The 23,567-nt window shown below is 33.0% G+C and overlaps 2 protein-coding genes across 2 annotated transcripts; one reads left to right on the forward strand and one right to left on the reverse strand.

Moving 5' to 3' along the window:
- Positions 1-470: 470 nt before the first annotated feature.
- Positions 471-1,474, forward strand: BDCG_17070 (uncharacterized protein; the record flags this gene model as incomplete). Its single annotated transcript, XM_045426234.1, has 2 exons — positions 471-887; positions 1,448-1,474. 2 exons carry the CDS (start codon positions 471-473, stop codon positions 1,472-1,474), a joined length of 444 nt encoding a protein of 147 aa, XP_045281145.1.
- Positions 1,475-22,306: 20,832 nt separating this feature from the next.
- BDCG_17071 (uncharacterized protein) lies at positions 22,307-22,700 on the reverse strand (the record flags this gene model as incomplete). The annotated part of the gene is made up of 1 exon (XM_045426235.1): positions 22,307-22,700. Exon 1 carries the CDS (start codon positions 22,655-22,657, stop codon positions 22,307-22,309), a length of 351 nt encoding a protein of 116 aa, XP_045281146.1. The 5' UTR covers positions 22,658-22,700.
- Between the last annotated feature and the right edge of the window lie 867 nt (positions 22,701-23,567).

Raw genomic sequence — 23,567 nt, forward strand, 5'->3', positions numbered from 1 at the left:
ATTGCCAGCGGGATGTAGAGGAACTGGTTATTTATATCTCAAAATAGAAGACTTTGTCAATGATTATATCAATATAGAGTTAATTCTCAAATTCAATAGAAACCTAGTGTTGCTGTTCTCAATCCCTTGCAGAATCTATTGAATATTGAGGTATTAAAACTAGATTTAATATATCTCACTGTGCAGGGATCAAAGGCTCAGTCAGACCTTGGGGTATACTGATTTTATAGTTGTTGATGTGCTGTTGACTCGTTGTCCACTGGTTATGTATTGAATACTGTTGCCGAGGTATCTTTTTGTATCGTTCTGCTGGGGATGGGCCAGATTGAGAGGGGTAGTACAGGGGTGAGACTTGGTGTTGAAGTCTAGATACACTGGCGGCGGACCGTGGAGGTTGCACTTCAGAAGAGTCCGTTGATTATGTGCTTGATATTATCGCCGAGGTATCTTTTTGTATTTTTCTGCCGGGGATGGGCCAGATTGGGAAGGGCGGTACGAGGGTGAGACTTGGCGTTGGTGTTTTGGAACATCAAAGATGGACAGGGTTTTCGCGGAGGTCGCTCCTCGGATATCTCCACAACTACAGGTCGGGGGTCTTCCAAAATCGAGAAGATTGGTGCATATGGCTAGGTCACTTCACCTTACAATTTGTATGGCACTCTGGCCCGGGGTTGTGGTGTGGTAGGGGAGAACGGGGGATAATCCCACACAGGAGCTTCGAACAACGTCCGGTTCACGTTTGGCTGGATAACTCCACCACCACACGGGGTATGCGGTCGGCGATGGGGTCAAAATGCTCGTATGATCGAGGGCTTTTCGATGGATCTATCGGCGGGTTCTTATTCGAAAAATCGAGCGAGTTCGTGGTGGAGCGGTTTGATGAGTCGGTGAGTTTTGATTAATTATATTCAGTTGTGTGAATATAATAGCTTCTGTGAGACAGTTAATTACATTCTCAATCAGAGACAGAGAATAGCAGCTCTTTATTATCTTGAAGTTTAAATTACAGTAATCTATATATAATCTGAGATCTTCATTCTTCTTCTTCACAAATATCACAGAGACTCTCATGAAGGCCTGTGAAGATCAGATAAAGTCATTCTTCAGATTCTTCTTCATATAGATCTACAAGATCTCTGTCTCATAATGAGAGAGCTTATAGATTAATTCTCAGAAGAATTTCTACTCTTCTATCAAATCTATTATCAGATTCTTCTTACAGTGAGAAGAAAGCTCAGCTGCCTTTACTGAGCTGAACATCTCTGTGAGATCTCAGTATTTCTCTGATATCTGAAGCTTGGTTTTCATGACTGCAAGGTTCTCAGACACTTACAAAGTTATTATATAGATGAGCTTGTTCTCTCTAATTAACTCTGCAGTATCAACTGATTCTATCTTCATAAGTGAGTCTGTTAACACTGATTGAAAGTATAAACCTGACTTATAGACAGCTATGTGTGAATTATGTCTTTGAAGTCATGCAAGTTTCAAGTATATAATATCTGTAATATCTGCAATAATCACAGTTTCTATAAATCTTCTTCAGATTTCAGAGAGATCTTATAATTCAAAGATAACTCTTGTAAGTCTCTCAGTTCTCAGATCTGAGTTCTCATATCCTGCTTATTGCAAGAGCAGATTCTCAGTCTTCATCTTTCAGCTCATTTACTCTGTAAGCTTTAGAGATATTACAGTGATCTGAGATTCTGAGTTTATCAATACTTCTCATACTTGCAGAGCAGTGATACTGCAGTGTGATCTCTTCTCATAAGTAAGCATTTTCATCAGAGAAGTAACAGATTCAGATATCAGCTTCAAGACTCTTAAGAAGGCTGTTACTGACTCTGTTCATAACTTCTCAAATTTCTATTTTAATTTATTCAGACAGTTTGCACAGAGATATTCTGATTTAGAATAGATGAAGCAGAGTCTCTTTTTCTTAATCTCTCTGTTATATACTCTGTTTATAGAAGCTTATAAAGCTCTCTCTCTCTACTCAGCAGTTAGATATGAATCTCTCTATATCTTATTATCTTTTTCTAGTAAATCTGTTCTCTGTTATTCTGACTCTTGTAAAATCAGTCAGTGATCTGCTCTCTACAGGTCTGTGACTCTTACAGTGATCTGCAAGCAGTGAATGAGAGTCATCAGTTTCTTCAGAGTTAAGAACTTAGAGTCTTACTTAATGAGCTTATTCTGCATGTCTTTATTCAGTCTCTTTATAAATATCATCATTCAGATCTTGTTTCAGAGCCCTGTTTTCACAGATCTTAATTCATATCATAATTTCATGAAGTACTGTGAGTAGTCTTTATCAGATTTCTTATCTCTTTTTCTAATATTGATAATTACAGTTCAGATATTCTCTATCTGATTTACAGAGTTCTTCAACTTATTCTCTAGATAGATCTTAAGAATAGATTAGTGAGATCTCTTATAATCATTCTTTAGATAATTCAGTCAGTTTTTAACTTCAGTGTAATAGAGATCTATCATTATATAGATGACAGCTTCTTCATCTTTCATGTTACATAGTCAGGCTTGTAAGTCAATTTCAAATGCAAACTCACAAAAGCTTTTATAGATTGTGATTTGATAAGTGATCTTAAGTGATTACAGCTTAAGAAAGTTTCTTTTCAGTTTATAAGTGTCTCTGAAGATTATGTCTAGAGACTCAGTTCAAGAGTGTTTACAGATAGTAAGCATTTCTTATAGAAAAATAGCTTGATTCTGTAAGAGATGCTCAAGAATGTTCTTCACTGAGATTGATTTGTTCATGAGTTCAGAGAGTTTCTCTGTCACAGATGCAGAGAATGATATTCTGTGAGTAATTGATAAGTTCTCTGAGACTTCTTTCACAGAGATTATTCATGATTCAGATGACTACTTCTGAGTATCTGCAGTAGAGTTTACAGAGATTGAAGTATATAAGTTTCTAGTTCTTTCAGTTATAATAGATAGTTGCTGACTGACTGAGCTTGAAATGTAAGAATAAGTACTCACAGATGATTATTCAGATGTTTGCAGCTTGACATGATATGTACTGTTAACTACTAGAAGTATTCATGATAGAAAGATAAAATGTAGAGATCAAATGTATAATAGCATTCAAGCTAAGTTATGAATAGTATTCATGAACTTCAGTCTATATAGTTGTGTGTAGTCAAGGGCCGCTAGCTCTATTGATTACATGAGAGATAGAAATAGAGGTAAAGAATCCGCGAGAAGCGGGATTTCTTACACAGAATACTGACAGATCTGTATAGATAAACTGTCAGTCTCATGAACTACATTTAATATATAATGAGAAAAGTTTAAATTTCTGATAATATTATTCAGTCTGATAAATGTGCCTGTCATCTTTTAAATAATAATAAATATAATTCTTTATAAATAGAATGAAATCTCATGTCTTATATATCTTAATAATATTTTAGTCTTTTCAAACTTATATAATGAATATCTGAAGTATCTCAATAAAGTACTTATAACTCTGACAGAGTATAAGCTCTATATTAAATCAACAAAGTGTCTGTTTGAAATAGAAGAGTTGAAGTTCATAGAATATATAGTAAGTAATAACTGTATACATCTTATCTCAGAGAAATTAAATATTATAGTGAATTAACTGCAGTTAAGAAATATACATTATATATAATAGTTTCTTAAGTTAATCTTATATTATCACAGATTTATTAAGAATTTCACATGAATATCTGCATCACTCTTAGATCTCTTAAGAGAAATAGATGCAAATCTGTGAAAGAAGAAGTTTCATTCAATTATCTAAAATACTGTGTATGAAGAGACTTTTCTCACACTGAGAGAACATATAATAATATCTTCAGTACTTATTCAATCAGATTATAATAAATCTTTCTATATTAAGACAGATGCATCTGAATGAGCTATCAGAGACACTCTTTTATAGATGAGTAAGAATAACAAGTTACACTCAGTGATATATAATAATAGAAAACTATCAGACACTGAGCTCAATTACTCAGTGTATGAAAAGAAATTGCTAGCAATTAAGCACACACTGATATTATGAGATAGATATATCAATAACAGATATATAATAACAGTGATCACAGATTATAAAAGTCTTATCTATCTATTATTATTATTATTATTATTATTCTTCCATTATACTCATATGCAAGCGGAGCTTATGATGAGTCCTTGCGTGATGTTAAATACAGGCCAAGTGTTGGTTATACAGGAGGAAATACAGGTGTTGAGACCACGCCAAGATAACAAGAACATAGGAAATACAAAGGAGTGACAATTAGATACATGCGATAATAACTTCCCAGCCCAGGAACATAGAGCGATTTATTGAAGCGATTTGTACACCTCTGTATTTATTAGAAACCTGAGGTGCTTGAGTTCCGGATTTAATGTATCCCCTGCGGGTTTCGAACCCACACGCCTTGGTTTCCCACGCCAAGGCGCTACCGGGTGGCCGCATTAATCATTCGGCCACCGGGGCCTTATCTATCTATAATTAATAATAAAATCTTTTAAATACTTAGCATGTTGAATCTCAGAGTTTTAAGCATATGATCTTCATATTAAATACTGAAAGAGATCAGATACTGTGATATCTGATATAATCAGTCACAGATCTGATTTTATAAGTGTGAGTTCTACAAATCAGACATAAGAAAAGTTCATATTAAATATACTAAGAGAGTGTAAGAAATCAGAATGAGTAAATATTATAATCTCTCACTTAAAGAATAGCAAGATATCAGATAATAAGCATCTTATAAAAGTAGTAAAAGAGATGCTTCTGAACTTTAAACTGAGAAAATTGAAAAATAATATTATGCTTTATTATAATCTAAAATATATGAAAGCTCTCTATCTAAAACATTTATTTAGACACAACTTAATGACTCACATGCATAAGGAATTCAGTTACTTAGAAAGCTCTGAACTTATAAGTGTACTTAAATCAAGAGTATACTGGTCAAGCATAGACTGACCGGCAGGACCATGAATTTCACATTTAGTCTCATTTAGTCTGATCTCATACATTTCTTGGCGTGAGTCTCATCAGGACCAAGCCTCAAAAAAATCTGAAAATGAATCATTTCTGAGAGAAATGGCATGAAAAATGACCAGATTTAATTCAAGAACAGTGAAATGAAAGTAAGTTCTCAGAATAAACTGTGAAAGATGATCATTCTTTCAAAATCAGAATGAGACTGAGACTAGACTGGCCGCCGGGACCATGAATTTCACGTTTGGTCCCATTTGATCTGGTCTCATACATTTCTTGGCGTGAATCCCGCTGGGACTGGCTATCAAAAAAGCATGCAAAGTGACTATATATCAGATTTTAAAATGGGACCATGACTTGAAAAAAATGAGAAAGTGATCCTATTTGATCCCATTTAGTCTCATTCTTGGCATAAAGTTACTATTTTTAGACATTTTAAGGTTTTTTTTAGACTATTTTTAATTTTTTAAAAAGTAACGCTTTTTGGTAACACTCAAATGAGATTTAAAGTCATTTAAAGCAATAAAAATAATTTAAATTGAGAAGTGGAAATCATGGTCTCATTTGGAAAATGTGACAAGAGTAGACAGTAAGTCCCACTGGAACAGTATGAGACTACTATCTAATGTTAAAACTGTGTAATGAGATCAGTCAAATTGGTAATGAGACTATCAAAAAATCTGGTCCTGGTCTCAGACACGGTCACACAGTCAGTCTAACTGAGACTGAAGATTAAAATCAGTCTCATTCAGTTCATTCAGTGATTGCTTATATAATCAGAATTTGATAATGATTATTAGTAATACTCATGAAACAACTAAATATATTCTTGTACAAGTTTATTCTCTACTTTCTCATGAAAACTACACTTCTCTGATATACTGTGATCAGAGGTATTAAACTGTCTGATAATTCTATGTTTTATAATCATGAGTTTCTTGATTATTTCTTCTTATAATTGTCTCTGATGATAGTGATAAATATCTTAACTTGAGTTGAACTTTCACTTCATTCTCATTTCTGTCAATGAAATTATTAGAATATTATACACTATCAGTACAATAGTTGAATATATACTCTCAATAATTTTTCATAACTCTAGAATTAATTTGATGTATAAATTTGTCAGATCATCTTGAAGATAGTAGTCAAATTCAGTTTTACAAGCATGTAGTTTTGCCTGATTTTCAGTTGCAATCAATGTATGCAAGTTCTGTTTCAAAGTTAGTATTATAGTTCTATGAAATATAAAGTGTTATCAAAGATCATTATTTACTAGAGAATTGTATTTCACTGTCTTCACATCTTGAATATCTGCTTATTCAAATCTCTGATAGTTAGCATTGTAGTAGTCTCAGATTAATTTAACATACAAGTCTTATTTCTTCTCTATTCAATCTTGAGAAGTGTAGATATTAACTTAATAGGAGAAATCTAGTAGAGCTGCTACAGCATAGTACTCTGTAAAAGATTGTTCAGTTTTGCTGTAGTAATATATCAGTTTATCTCTTACAGCAATAATAGCCTGTGCTATAGTATTATCTCAGACTGAATTTCTTTTTAAGTGATTTAACTGCTTCTCAAGATAAGTAAATAAACTGTTATACACTCATCAGACTGACTGCAGCATTGATATACAAGTGATTGAGACTGTCTTTATTATCTTATAAAACTGAAACAGTAAATCAATTATATATTTCAACTAAGTTCACTTCATATCAGAAAGTTTCAATATCTGAATCTTTTTTCAATCAGAGTATTACACTCAATAATCAATTATCTGATACAATCAAAGAGTCTGAACAGTTATCTTATATATTGAACTTCACTGTATTCTAACATTCTGTATCATATTCAGTGATATGACTGATTTGTTTATTTATTGAATATCATGAAATTGTTGTTGTTATTTAGAGGAGATACAAATTGTATTAGCAATATTTCAAATCTGTGATATTTAAATTATTAGTCAATCTATTCAAAATTAACAGTAATGTTATCAAAAAGTGTTATTAAAAAGCATTATTAAAAAGCAATATTAAAAAGTATTATTAAAAAACATTATCTTTTGCAAAGTGAATGTAAAAGTTACTTGAGTAATCACTTTCATCTCATTCTCATCTCAAGAATCAGTCATCTCATTATTCTTCATCTCAATGTTAAGATTCTTTATCAGTGTTTGTATCACAAGTTGAATCACATGAGTAATGCAGAGAATATGACCTTGTTTATTATTTCAGAAATGCAAAGTCAATTTTTGCTTCAAGCTCTTCATTATAGTATAGTTATTTGCAGTATTATCAGTTATAATTGTAAGAAGACTGAAACTAATATCTCAATAGTCATTTTTAATCACAGTTATTAATATCTCTATTATATAATCCTCAGTATGACTACTGATCAATGATTTAAATTCAATTAATATCTCTTGATAAGTTCAGTTCTTATCAATGTAATAAAATGTAACTCTTATAAATGCAAGATTGTTTATACTAGTTCATGTATTCACTGTGAGAGACACTCTTTAATGATTCTTCAACTCTGATTCTAGATATTATATATTGACTTTGTAGTGTGTCTCAAGATTAAATCAAAGACAGAATCAATATGAAATATGAAGATTTGAATTAAGCATTTAAAGAAGTGTTCAGAATTCAGAGTTTTCAATTAATTAAAGAGAAAGATTCAGAGATATACACATGCAAAGTAATTATTCACAGAAGTTATCAGATAAGAGTTATGAAATCAGAGTACTGATATATAATCATTTTCACATAATTTTCTTTAAATTAGAAAGTTAGTATTATTAAAAATCATTATCTGATAGAGTAACTTATCAGCTCAGTAGTAATTTTCTGATTATTTTTCTTTTATTATCTGCATTCTGATGACTTCAGATGTCAGAAAATTTCTTCAGAGCTATGATCAGTTTATAATGAATATTTCTGAATGAAGTTACAGTGATTATAGTAGAGAGATGACTCTTCAGTAATCTATAATACAATCTATTAATAATTATTCTATAGTTCATCTCAATGTTTATGTTGAGTTTTTCATAAATTTCATGACCTGAAATCAGATGTGAAGAATGAAGTGATCATTTATCATAATTAAAAGAGAGTATTCTGTGTTAAATTATAAACAATATAGACTTTGTGATTCACAGTGATTTCTTGAAGAGTTTATAGATCTTCAATAGAAGTAAAAGAAGTGAAAGAAGTGAATTCAGAAAATATGATAATAATTTAAGAAAGATAATAATTTATTTTCAATAACTGATCACTGATGTGTGTAAGAAGAATTAATATAAGAGAAAATAATCTTATTTCTTAACTTAGTTATAATTTTAGTACTAACTCAGATTGAATATCATTAATATATAAAAGTAAATAAATAATCTTGATTAATCTCTGTCATATTTCTTGAAATATATTAATATTGTAAAAGAGAGTGTTATCAAATTACATTATCAGATAATATTATTAAAAATATATTAATATTGTGAATATTAATATTGAAAAAATGTTGATACTTATACATTATAGTGATTTGTAAATCATGATAGTTAAATATATATATATATATATATCATTTCTGACTTGATTACAACTTGTACAATAATTTTTGAAAACTTAAAATCAATTTTAATTATTAATAATTAAAAACTTAAACTTATAACTAACTAATATAAAATAAAAAAAATCTACTTCTTCTCTTTCTTATTCTTCTTATTATTCTTTATAATTTACTTCTCATTCTTCTTCTTCTTCTTCTTCTCTTCATCTGAGATAATAATCATCTCAAAATCTCTCTTCACTGTCTTCTCAGAGAAGAGTTCTCACTGCTCTCTCTCAGTCAGATTAATCTATGTCTCAAAATCCTGCATTTTCTGATCTGCTGTCTCAGGTTTCATCTCAGTAGTAAGTAGATTAATATGTTCAGAGAGCAGAGCTGTCTTCTCAATATTCTAAATCATGAAGCACATTCAAGATCTGAACAAGGTCTCAATTCTCTTCTTCTCTGTCAGCTTCTGCTAATCAATTAGAGAATAGAAGTATTATTAAAAATCATTATCTCTTAATAAGTAAAAAACTTATCAGTTTTGACTTCTTTGTCTCTTACTTCAATATTCTATCAATCTTCTTCTATCACTGTTTATTTATAGTAACACTTTTCTTCTCTCTCTCTCTCTCTTTATCTTGAACTTAAATTATTCTCAGAACTTCTTCTAATCTTATCACTACTATATAAGACTCTTCACTATCTTCTTCTTCAATCTCTCACAGACAGTATCATTCACATTATTTCTATACTTAGTTCAGTCTAAATCTATCAGAAGTATTACTTAAAATTATTATTATTCTGCTCTCTTACAGAGTCTCTTCAAGGCATTATAATATATCTTACAATCTATCTCTTTTTACTTAAACATCTTCTTCTTCTCTCTCTTTAATCTGTGATAGTACTCACACATCTTGATAGTCTGCAGAACTGCAGAATATTTAAAGAGAAATAATATAATTGATTTCAGTAAGTGTTGAAGAGAGATGAAGGCAGAAGAGACAGTCAGAAATAATATGATAATAATAATAATAGTAATGATAGTGATAATGTTAATAATAATGATAATAATAATGATGATGATGATAATAATGATGATGATAATAATAATGATAAAAGAGAAAGTGCATTGAAATATATTACTGACTTATCAAATATAAAGAGATAAAGAAAATATTAACAGCTTTCAGAGATATATAGAAACAGCTACAGTATTGTATAGTAATATCATCTTCATTTAATATATACAGTGTTGATATTCTTTGTATATAGTTATTATATAATCTATATCAGAGATATATGCAGAAAACAGATCTTTATTACTAGAGAGAATGATTACAGTGATTCTCTATTTTTATATTATAAAGATAAGTTATTCTTATTTTTTTCTTCTCTCTTTTCTCTTCTTCTTCAACTTATCACTGTGGTTCGGAAGAACGTACGACCGTCGGATAATAACGCGGCCGCTTCCGAACTACTAGCGTACGAATGTAAAGGGGGCCCTAGCGGCCACTAATTAATTTCACGTACGAGATTCAATATATAAGAAGCCGGCGTACGCCTGTAATCATACGCTGGCTTAAGCAACCTTTGAATCACATCTGATAGCATGTCTAAAAACCAGTGAGAAGCGCAGGCTTCTCCAGGACATGATAATTCCATCTACAAAGCAATTCATAGTTATCATGTCAGTGTGGTCCTAGAATGCCTCAAAAGATAGTGTACAAAGAACAGTGAGTGAAAGAGCATTCAATTGATACTGTTGCTTCACTTGTTGAGAGAAAACTCCATGCTCAGGTGAATGCCATGTATATGAACAGATGAGATGTGAGAAAAGAAATGAGAGCAGTGAACCAGATTCAAAGAAGATCACTCTTCACTCAAAGAGATAAAAGAAAGAGATGATCATCACTGAAGTCATACAATGATAACAGAGTGATATAGTGATATAACAATATAGCAATATAATGATACAGTAATATAGCAATATAACAATATAGTAATAACAATAGACATTGTACAATCAATGAGAAATCACTGAAATGAATATCTTTTCTAGTCAATATAAACAACATTCTTCTCTGCTATCTGAACTGAAAGATATATAGAACCTCTCAGAGGATTTACTTGAAGTAGTAAGAAAAGTGACTGAAACTGCTGAACTGGAATCAAAGCTTCATACATATACAAGAATTCTAAATGAGATCAAGGCCTTGTGTACACAGTGACAGGCTGAGACAGAAGTCAAACAACAATTGATATTCACTGCAGATTAAGTATTCACTATAAAGAGCTTCACTGATGCAATTATCATCATCAATAAGAATAGAGAAAACCAGATCTTAGATCTACAGTAGAAGATCAAATGTTTACACAGACAGATAACTACACTGAATCTGAAGATCTCATCACAATTATTCATAATCTCTTCAGAAGTGTACATATCATCAGAGACTGCTGCACAGAATGAGAATCTGAGCATGAAATATATCAAGTCAGAAGATCTGCTGAAGCTATTAAGCTTCAATGATGACTGAAAAAATGATGCTGCAATCAGCTGACTAAGTCAGATGTAATTATATTATTAAATTGAATACAAACTCACAGACAGATAGTTAACAGAATTTTAACAAGTCTTAAGATCTATCACATTTCTACATGAAAAAGTGAAGTCATTATGAATAACTGATAAAAAGATGAATCTCATAGACTCAGAGTAATATTTATTTCTATAAATATGAAATGAGTTTTTCAAATGAATCTTACATAACTTTGAGAAAGTGAATATATAAGACAAGTATTACAAACACTTCACTGAGTGTAGACAAGTGAGTGATCTTATATTATACTTCATACACTTCAGCTTACACTATCTTACATTGAATGAAGAGCTTTCAACATCTTTCTGTTTACAGATCTTTATTCATGATCTTACATCTAAGTTAAGAGCAGAATGAAAATGCTTAATCTTATAATCAGACACAGTGAAAGAAGTATATAACATTCTCATTATATAGAAACAAGTGAGTCAATTGTAACAGAAAATACTGTAATCAAGTATGTCTCAGCAGAGAACAGATAATCAGACTTCTATAACACAAGTTATATATCTGAATGCAATGAATCTAGATCTGAATGTCATCACTAAAGCATTAAATTTCTTAAAAAAGAAATTCTCTGAGTGAAAATCTTAATACTGTGAGCATTGAGCTTGCTTCAACTGTAGATGTTAAAATCATGATGTAAAAGATTACACTCAGTATGCACAGTCAAGAGAAGTAAGAGAGTTAAAAAACTAGCAGAATCAGTGAGCTCAGAGACACTTGCTGATATTCTATGAAAAGTCTTCAAAGTGAAAGAGATGTCTGCATTAGATGATTCTCTGAATTCTGTAAATACTAAGAGAAAGCAGGCTTCTGACTGAGGTGTGAGTGAGGATGAAGTGAACACTCATCTCAATACCTTGAGACCTGAAATGTTAATGTATAGAGAGCACTTGAATAAGAATTGAGAGATAACTGTAAAAGTGTTAGTAAATATAGAAGCTTCTACACAATATATTAATAATTATATAATCTGAAGATTGAAAGAAGTCTGCTGAGTGAAGAATCTCTGATATATAAGATTATCTGATAACTGATATCTGATATCATCTGTAAAAGTAAGAGTTCTCTTGCACTTCAGAGAATAATCTTACTATATTTGAGCATGAGAGCTGCAGAATGTGAAATACAATCTTATTCTCAAACTCAATTGATTTCAAAGATTCAATTCACAGATTCAATGATGTACATGTCATATGCAGTTGATCAATAGAAAGAAAATGATTCATACAATTCTATCAACTGATATGAGAAGAACATTTCACATCTCTGATATAGAAGGGTTAAATCTGCTTACACATTAACAAGTAAAGAGAACAATTTATAAGATCTTATTCAAAAGTATTCTGTATGTCATACAGAACCCGGAAGCAGAGAAAACTAAGATAAAGAATATACAGAAGGACAAGCATATGAAGAAGCTTCTGAAGAAGTATGAGAAGATCTTCTGAACAGATCTTTCATCAGAATTACTGCTGAAATGAGGATTTGTACATAAGATTGACACAGAGGATGCAAAATCAGTCAATCAGAATGCATACCCTCTGTCACAAACACATCTTAAAGAACAGAAGCATCAGATCACAGACCTTCTAGAATATGATCTCATACAATTCTCATCAAGTGTGTGAGGCTTTTCAGTTCTATTTGTGAAAAAGGCAGATGAGAAGTGGCAGATGTGTATTAATTATCAAGCACTCAACAAGCTTATAATCAAGAATGAATATTCACTGTCACAGATTCAACAACAGTTGAATACAGTCAGAAACACTTAATATCTATCAAAGATTGATCTTCTCTCAGAATACTGACAGATTTACATAGATGAACTGTCAGTTCTGTGAACTGTGTTTAATATGCAATGAGAAAAGTTTGAATTTCTGACAATGTCATTCAGTCTGATAAATGTACTTATCATCTTTTAAATAATGATGAATATAATTCTTCATAAATAGAATGAAACCTCATGTCTCATATATCTCAATGACATTCTAGTCTTTTCAAACTTATACAATAAATATCTGAAGTATCTTGATAAAGTGCTTATAACTCTGGCAGAGTATAAGCTCTACATTAAATCAATCAAGTGTGTGTTTGAAATGAAAGAGTTGAAGTTCATAGAATATGTAGTGAGTGATGACTGTATACACCTCATTCTGAAGAAATTGAATGTTATAGTGAATTGACTGCAGCTGAGAAATATACATCATGTATAACAGTTTCTTGAATTGATCTCATACTATCACAGATTTATCAAGGATTTTGCATGAATATCTGTATCACTCTCAGATTTCTTAAGAGAAACAGATGTAAATCTGTGAAAGAAGAAGTTTCATTCAATCATCTGAAATGCTGCATGTGAAGAGGCTTTTCTCACACTGAGAAAATATATAATAACATTCTCAGTGCTTATTCAATCAGATCATGATAAATCTTTCTATATTGAGATAGACATATTTGAATAAGCTATCAAAGATGCTCTTCTACAGATGAGTAAGAACAGCAAGCTGCACTCAGTGATGTACAATAGTAGGAAACTATCAGATGCCAAGCTTAATTACTCAGTGTATGAAAAGAAATTGCTAGTAATAAAGCATGTGCTGATATTGTGAAATAGATATATTAACAACAGATATATAACAACAGTGATCACAGATTATAAAAGTCTTATCTATCTACAATCAATGACAAAATCTTTCAAACACTTAGCACATTGAATCTCAGAGTTCTAAGCATACAATCTTCATATCAAATACTGAAAGAAATCAGATATAGTGATATCTGACACAATCAGTCACAGATCTGATTTCATGAATGAGAGTTCTGTGAACCAGGTACAAGAGACATTCATATTAAACATGCTGAGAGAATGCAAGAAATCAGAATGAGTGAATATTATAATCTCTTACTTGAAGAATGACAAGATATCAGATAATAAGCATCTCACAAAAGTAGTAGAAGAGATACTTTCAAATTTCAAGCTGAGAAAATTGAAAAACAACATTATACTTTATCACAATCTAGAATATACAGAAGCTCTCTATCTAGAATCTTCATTTCAACATAACTTGATAGCTCACATGCACAAAGAATTCAGTCACTTAGAAAGCTCTGAACTCATGAGTATACTTAAACTAAGAGTGTACTGATCAAGCATGGCTGAGAATATTCAGATATACACTCACAAGTGTCTGAATTGTCAGGTTGTAAAAGAATCTAAGAAAGGATTAGAACATAAGAAAGTACAATATCAGATGAAGTGTACAATACAACTGTTCAAATAATGAAGAGTGAATCTCATAGATATATTACTGCAAATGTCAAATGAAAATTGATGAATAATCACTACTATTGATTACACTACTGACTGATCAGTCATAAAAGCAGTTTCAGAGATGATAGAGAAGATGATGACAAAGTTTCTACATAATGAGATCTATGTCAACTATGAAATGCCGCGCAAGATTCTAACTGATAATAGTGTGAATCTCATAGAAGAAGTAGTAAGACATTTCATAAGCCAGTTACAGACAAGACATTGTAGAACAACATCATATCACCCGCGGATAAACAGGAAGATGGAACACTTGAATGAAATCTTGAGCAACATGCTGATGAAATATCTAGTGAGCAAGCCTATGAGATTATGAGATAAATATCTCGGGCAGGTGCTATTAGTCACACAGATTTGACAGCATGCAGTCTTCAAGCATTCATCATTCTATCTGTTGTATGAATTGCATCCGCGCATCCCGGAGAATGCTTTGAAAAAGGTAGAGGAGGGAGCAGTTGCAGATGCAGCAGGAACAGCAGTTGCAAATACAGCAGAAACAGCAGTTACAGACACAGCAGTAGCAGTTGCAGATGCAACAGTTACAGACACAGAATCAAGATTGAAAGAGATCAGCCATGCATGCATAAAAGCTAACAAGTTACTTCTGAACTGAGCAATTCAATCAAAAAGAATACAAGACTCATTTATTAAGAAATTGAGTCTCAAGATAGAAATGTGAGTTCTTGTACATAATAAGAGTTCTGAGAAGTTTCAATCTAGATAATTTGAGTCATATAAAATACTCAAATCACATTCTCTGAGAATGTACACATTGAAAGAATCAGAGAAACAGATCTTATATAACTTAATCAATGATTCATAACTTATAAAAGCAAAGATGCAAGACCTGAGCAGATTATAATTATTCACAGTACTATCATCAGTATTAAAAAAGAAGAGACTGATAATTGAAAAGTCTCACAAAGTAAGAGAAATCATAGACACTTATGAATCAGATGATCTCACTTATTCTGATCTTTTCACAATTATAAGAAAAGAATGAGAAGAAATGAAGAAATCAGGTGAATATCACACTTTAATAAGTGATAAGACTGTAGTCAGTCATATAATAATACATCACAGACAGCAGACATAACACAGTAAAGAGTGATCTCAAAGTGACAGACTTGCATATGAATCAGATCATAGAAGAAAAAGGAATTCAGAGTTGAATTCAACTGTTTACATCAGTTTAATCACAGAGATCACAGAGAATGAACTATCTGAAACATTCATGAATATGTGAGACTAAGTTATCTTGACCTCTGAGAATGCTCAGAGATTGAGTGAGATTAGTTTTAATAGACTGTTCACTGTAGTGATCTGAGTGAGTGAAGAGAGACAGTATAATACATGAGACAGAATTATAAAAAGTTGAAAGCTGCTGAACCTAGTCACTGAATGCTGTATTATATAGAGATCACATAAGAGTAGTGACTAGCAGATAAAGAAAAAGTATAAGAAAAGAGATAATGAATTGATCATCAACTGTAAGAGTCAGCTGTAAAAGACAAATATTATTATACACATCTCATTCATTTTCATACACTATATATTAATCTATTTTCAATGCTATATCATCTGAAAAATATCAAAAACAAAGAAAATCTCAAAACTCAAGATCTGTAAGAGATTCAAGGGCTGTAAGTCACTCTTACAATAACACTGTATACATCTCTGATTTCTCTACTGCTCTGTGTACAACATTAATATTATTTATCACAAGATTGACTGGAATGCCAATATAGAAATGTGTACATATATATATAGAGAAATTGAAGAAGAGTGTGAGACCTGCAGAATCAGAAGTCAGGACAGAAAAGACAGAGATGAAAGAAACAGAAGAAGAAGAAGATACAGAATCAGACAAATAATAGCAGAAGTTATCTGAGGCTGAACACTTACAACTCAGTGTGTGCACAATCTTTCTCACAGAGAAGAGAGAGAAAGCAACAGAAGAAGCTTGAGAGCAGAAGAGAATAGTCTCAGCAGCATTATCATCTTCAATCAGAATGATCTCTGACACTGAAGTAACTAAGAATCATTGTTAGTATATAAAAATTGCAAAATCAGAAGTGAGAACAGTTACTGAATAAACACTCACTAGTCTTAGAGTTGTATATATAATTGCAACACACACAAGGCTCCTCAGAAAGAGAGAGAGAGACACAGAGAAATGCAGGAAGCAGAACACAGCATGCAAATGACTCATTCTCATGATAACATCTCAGACAAGGTGTATGAGTCTCACACTCACAGGTGTAAAAGAGTACAACATTCATGTTCTCATTTCTGAAAACACAGATATCTTTTGCCTGCATCATGAAGTCAGATAACAGATACTAGAGAATAGGCTGATACAGATCTATCATTCTGAAGAAATTCATCAGAGTAGATATTCTCATAATATTGAACTTTACAGTTGTAAAAAGTTTCTTAATATCTGTGAATATTATAACTTCATGCACAGCAAAACTCATAATGATTTTCTCTAAGAACAGAAAAATCAGCATCAGAAAGAAAAGATGAAAAAGAAAAAGACTTACAATCTCAACACTGTTAAAGAGAGAGATGATTCTCTGATATGAATGAATAATTGTCTCATCATGAATATTTAAAATAAATATAATAATCAGCATCTGCAACTGAACTTCAGATAGTTGTATTATACATTATCTTCATATAATAAATTGTTCTAGAGATCAGTAAGAAGAGTAGAAGTATATACACTGAGAAACATGATTCATCAAGTCTATGCAATATCTTCTTGAAACAGAGAGAGCTAGTAACAAAGGCAGAGACAGTAAAACCAGAAGTAGCAGAAGTAGAGATCACAGAAACAGAAGTAGCAGAAGTGAGAGAATCAGACACAGAGATAAGTGTAGAAGATTGAGAAGTAGCAGAAGAGGCAAGAGAAGACACAGAAGACTCAGTCACACATGACACAGACAATTTCTTCATTATCATGTTCTTCAAGTTCTCAATCAATGATTTCACATCAGGTTCACTATCATTGACAGACACAGATCTGTCAATACATGAAGATTCTATATAAATAAAAACAATATATCAGCATCTGCATCCATGCAAAATTATGTTAGAAAACACAATCAGAAACTCACTGAGAAGAGAAACAGTCAAGAACATATGAGAAGATGAAGAGAGTATACAAGAAGATGAAGAAGATGTATTATCATTCATAATAATACATTGTTCTGATGATTGTTAGAAGATAAACAAGTTCTGATCACATTTCATAATGTATTACACTTACTGCTAACAAACTGTAGAATAGTTGAAGGTTGTATTGATAGATCTATCTACAGGAACATATTATAGTGGTGGGTCATGTGATCTAGTGGGATTGCTAACCGCAACAGCTGTAAGAGCCAACACCCCCTCTCAAGATAACAAGAATTACATACAAAAACACTCAAACCACCAAGATAGTCTGTCAAAACCAAATACAAATGTAAAATTAAACATTCCCAACTTTTATGCCTGTAAGACCTAGCAAAACCATGAATCGCGCAAATGTCACATTGTCTAGAGGTTTAGTGAGTTCATCCACCGTCATCTGAGTGATGGGAATGTATTCTAAATCAATGACCCTCTGATTCAACTGCCAATGTGAGAAATGAAAACACATGTCAATGTGTTTACTTCAGACTGTAATGGCTGCTACCTTTGTGAGATCTATGACACTCTTATTATCAGCGAGAATCTGTATTAGAGATGTAGTGATGAAGCCAAGCTCAATCATGAGGTTCTGAATCCATGTTGCCTCGCAGACTGCCTCACTAAGAGCCACATATTCAGCCTCATTGAAACTTAGAGATACACAAGGTTGCTTCACTGAATGCCATGAAATTGAGCCATCTGCGAGCTTAAAAATGTAGCTGGATGTTGATTTTCTATCATCATTCAAGGGACCGGCTCAATCAGAATCTGAGTAGCTGAAGAATAGGTAGGAATCATCAGGGAAATCAGGGGTAATGAAAAGATCAGTAGGAATGAACCTCTCATACAGGCCGCATTCATAGAAAATGCCCAGATCCATGATTCCTTTCAAATAATGTATGATGTGTAATAGGGTCTTCCAACATTGAGATATTGAATCAATATTCTGTTGAGTGAGTAGTGAGACAGCATGAGTGATATCAGAATGTGTTTTGACTGTGAGATATTACAAGCAATTCACATCATGTTAATATTACTGAATTGTGAAACCAGCCTCTTTCTCAGATATAGGGAAATTGTCAATGTGAAATTCATTCTTCATAGATATTCTGACAACAGCTGCATTATCAAGATAGAAATCTTCAACAAGGCACTTGATATATTGACAATGTGTCAAATCAATTCTCTTGTCTGAACAATTGATCTTCATACTCAAATACTTGGTTGGCTGATGTAGATTCTTGACTTTCAATTTCTCACTGAGCATACTCACTAGCCAATCAGCATTCTCAGGAGCTTTGAATATGATGTTGAGATCATCAATGTAGATTATCATATAGAGGTGATGTCTGAATGTATAATATCAGAGTGCTGGATCATGGGTGCTGACTGTAAATTCAAGATCACTCAACAGAGCTGTTAAGTAATTATATCAGATCTTCACTGCAGGGTTCAGGCTGTATAAACTACTCTCAACCGCGCAGACAAGCATTTTCAGCGAACCTGTCTCAAATCTGATGAGTTGTCTCATATAGACCTTCTTAGTGAGATGCTCATGAAGATATGTCATCACTATATTCACTTAACAGAGTGTCCAACTGCGTAGTACTGCTATTATAAAAAGAATATGATTAACAGTATCAGTGATGACAGAAGTGTAGATCTCTTCTCTAGAACTCTTCTTAAGTCAGTTACTACAAATCACTCAACACAATTTTCTAAGAATATCATCAGAATTGGCATTCAGGTCTGTGAGCCTATCTTTCTCAAGAAACACTCAACAGCCTGGAGCAATCAGTTCACCTCTCAAGATATCAGATCTAGGGATCAAACTCCATGTATTGCATCTCTCCAGGTCAGTAATCTCATGTTGCATGGACTTCTTCCAATAATCTCCTATCCCCCCTGGCTGAGATGTGGCATTCTTGTAGAACTTCGGGAGGTTGCCTGTAATGGGGCTTGAAGTGTAAGTAGCCAGCAATTTCGCGGGCCGCAACCATGTAGAATTTGAATCATCAATGTCAGGAGCATCTTCATCATCAACCAGATGAATATCAGGTTCCAGTTCACTGGCATTATTAATGAGTGCCACAGATGTGACAACTGGTTTTTCAGTGATCAGAAACCTCACATCACTACTGACAATAATCTTGTCAGATTCAGGATGTCATAGGCGATATATCAATGTGCCACTGAATCCAATGATACAATAGGAATTGGCATGTGAAGAAAGCTTATCCGCGGGCTGCTGGGATTCATGTAAGTGAACAAAAACCTCTGCACTCAATTGATGAAAATGCCTTACATTCAGCGGGGTATTTGTAAGTGCACATTAAAGAATCTTATATGGACTTGGAATCACAGAGATCTCTGCAGTAGAGGGCCAAAATTTTGAGTTGTAAAGAACTGTAGATATGAGAGTATTATTGATTATTACAATCACTGTCTCTAGAACATCTGCCCAGAACTTCTTAGAAAGATTATCTTTCAAAAGAGCAGCTCTAACTCATCTCATGATAGTGTGGATTTCACATTCAGAAACACCATCCTGATGTGATGAATGTGATGCTGTTGATTCCCATTTAATATCATATGAATTCATAACTGTGTGCATACATGTGGATTGGAAAACACCATCAATATCAGTCTGTAGAAAAGCAGGGGCTGTATACCCGAGATTACCCATGAATCTGAGTCACAACTCAAAGTATTGAACAGCTTCATCCTTGAACTTCAAAAAATATACCCAACAGTAGCGAGTTGCATACAGGTGATAAGCATCCAGTATTTGGTCCTCTGGCGGGACTCTAAGAGATGGTCAGAGAGATCTTCCAATGTACATCTGCCACCTGCAAGATCAATATGGACCTTCTCAATGAGTCGGATAGATCTAGGCATCAGTGTTTTCAAATAATCTCATGTCATACCAGCCTTGACACATTCCTTGCAAAAGAACTTAGTCTTAGAACCCTTAATTATGACTCCAGTATGAGAATCCTTGGCCATAGCAATTATAGCATCAGCATGAATGTGACTGAGGTTGTAATGCCAATTCAAAAGAGTCTTTGATATCTTTGATGTCTGTGTCTTGAGACCTGTATTCATGTCCGCAGAATCAACATTATTAACAGTAGTGACAGCAGCCACAGAAAGATCAACTTTTCAATCAAAATTGTACTCATGAGGCATCATCGCAATATACTTGACTGCTCTGTTCAGATGATTGGAATCCTCATTGAACTTCTGTTTGTTGATCTTATATATGTTGTTCTGAGCGGTTCAGACTGCATGAAAAATAACACTGTTTAAGACTCTGCAAATGAAAAAAGAGGGAATAGTGAAAGACAATGTAAATTGAAATCCCTGATCTTCAAGCTTTGCAAATGAGAGCAGATTAACTGTAATATTAGAAATATAGTGAACATTCTGCAAGTTAATATCATCACTCTCAATCTTCAAGGTGACAGTCTTAATCTTCTTAACAAACTCAGTTCCCCCAGTAGCAGAATTGACAGAGATGTTATCATTAAAAGGTTTGATATTTGAGAAAGAATGAAGCTCACCTGTCATATTCAGGCTTGCACATGTGTTCAAATACCAAGATCTAGAGAATGATTTTTCAGTGACTGTGAAAGAGAAATAGAACTCAATCTTTATAATTGCTGCATTTACTGCTGATTGAGAACTCATCAAGTCATTCTTCTTCTCTTTCTTCTTATCATTCTTCTTGTCATTCTTCTTTCTCTTTTTATCAGAGTGTAAGATGAAATATCTGTCAACAGTATGTCTATATCTTCTGCAGTGAGTGTACTTTCATACAGATGTGCTTTTATCCTCATCTTTGTTCTTATCTTTGTTCTTATCTTTGTCCTTTTTTGCAGTCACAGAATCAGCCTGAGGCTGCTTTTTTCACTCAGTGATAATCTTCTTGAATGTATGATTGATCAGTTGCTTCATCAAATCATTGATATCAATGTTAACAATGAGTCCCTGGCCAGTGGAGAAAAACTCATTCAAACATGTCTTGATAAACAGTCTTTGGTAATCTTGTAGGTTATTGAGGAAAAGATCATGATATACATTCTCAGTGCTCTGACAGAGCTCCTTGTGACAGGTAACAAGATAGCAGAAATATCTCTGAAAAGTAAGATAATCATTCTCCTTGACTTGTAATTTTATCAATTCCTTGAAGATATTAACTCATTCTTCAGCCAGTGATATTGCATATTCCACATTGATCTTGTCTCACAGGGCTGCAGCATTGTCAGCTTCCAAGGTTTCAATAGTAGTTTGAATGTTTTCAATAAGACTTAATAGCATGTGTCTATATAGAGACTTAGAACAGATCCTTCACTTCTCAGAGTTAATATAATGTGTAAAAGAGGATTCTCATTGAGTTCTCAATAGAATGTCAGTTTCATCAATAACTTCTGCATCAGTCAACATATCAACATGTCAGACATCATAATTAGAGTCATTAAATGTGATCACTGATTTGATGTCTAGTGCATATTTGACTTCCTTCTGATATTCTCATAACTCATTTCTTGTAGTGTCTCTTTGTGCAGAGACAGATGTAGTGAGATGTTGAGCAGTTTCAGCTGCAGCCATTTGATTTCATAGCATCATCTGCATAAGATTCATAAGATTGCCTGCGGTGCAGTAGATAGGTTGATTCAGATCATCATTAAAAGTCAGCATTCCAGAGATGGGGAATGGTGAAGGATTCAATGAGTTGAAATGAATAGATTTCACAGATGAATGTTGACTCTGCTTTTCTTTGTCCTGAAGTTCCTCTGTTGTCTCATCATCATCAAATTTCATACTCTGGCGAAAACTGACCTCAGCCTCATCTTGCAAGTCAGGAGCTTTCTCATAATAAGTGATCATTCTATCAATGAGTTGTCTAGTGAAGTGTGTGATCCTGGGCCTTGAGCTGGACTCTGAAGTAACAGGTGTATCACTCATATCAAGGTGGCTCTGCTTCTTCTAGATGTGTAAAAAAAAAAAAAAATAAAAAGTGATATTCTTCACAATGAAGAATGCACTTTCTCAAAAATATAAAGTATATGAATTCACTGACTGACAGATTCAGGGAAAATGAAATATCTCTAATAAAGAGTAAGAGTCTTTTCAAAAAGAGTGAACTATCTGTGTCAAAAATATGTTGATACAACATTCTAAAAAGAAAAATGTGCCATTCAGACTATAACCTGTAGAATAGTTGAAGGTTGTATTGATAGATCTATCTACAGGAACATATTATAGTGGTGGGTCATGTGATCTAGTGAGATCGCTAACCGCAACGGCCGTAAGGGCCAACACAAACTGCTCAGTATGAGCACTATGATGACACTTGTTATAGAAATAGAGAGTCATCACCAGAAATGCATACAATGTGATAGATGAATAGATGAAAAGAGTTGAATAGAAGAAGAAGTAGAAATCTTGAATGAGATGATAGCATTCAATGATAATAATAATGAAGATGATGATTGAAGAATGAGAAAAGTTAGTGAATGAGTGATGTAATATAATAAAAGTTTCTTTATAAGAGTATACATGAAATGCTAGCTGAATCAGAGATAGATCACATAATTGTGAAACACTAGTGACAAGCTAATCCGCATGAAGCTAGAATATATAACATGGTCACATGAGTGTGACTGAATCTGATGAGAGAGGATGTGATTTGGAAGAATGTACAACTGTCAGATAATAACGCGGCTGCTTTCAAACTACTAGTGTATGAATGTAAAGAGGGCTCTAGTGGCAACTAATTAATTTCACGTACGAGATTCAATATATAAGAAGCCGGCGTACGCCTGTAATCGTACGCTGGCTTAAGCAACCTTTGAATCACATCACTAAGTTCAAG

The sequence above is a fragment of the Blastomyces dermatitidis genome (assembly GCF_000003525.1).
Source record: "Blastomyces dermatitidis ER-3 genomic scaffold supercont1.5, whole genome shotgun sequence".
In the NCBI taxonomy this organism is placed as follows: Eukaryota; Fungi; Ascomycota; class Eurotiomycetes; order Onygenales; family Ajellomycetaceae; genus Blastomyces; species Blastomyces dermatitidis.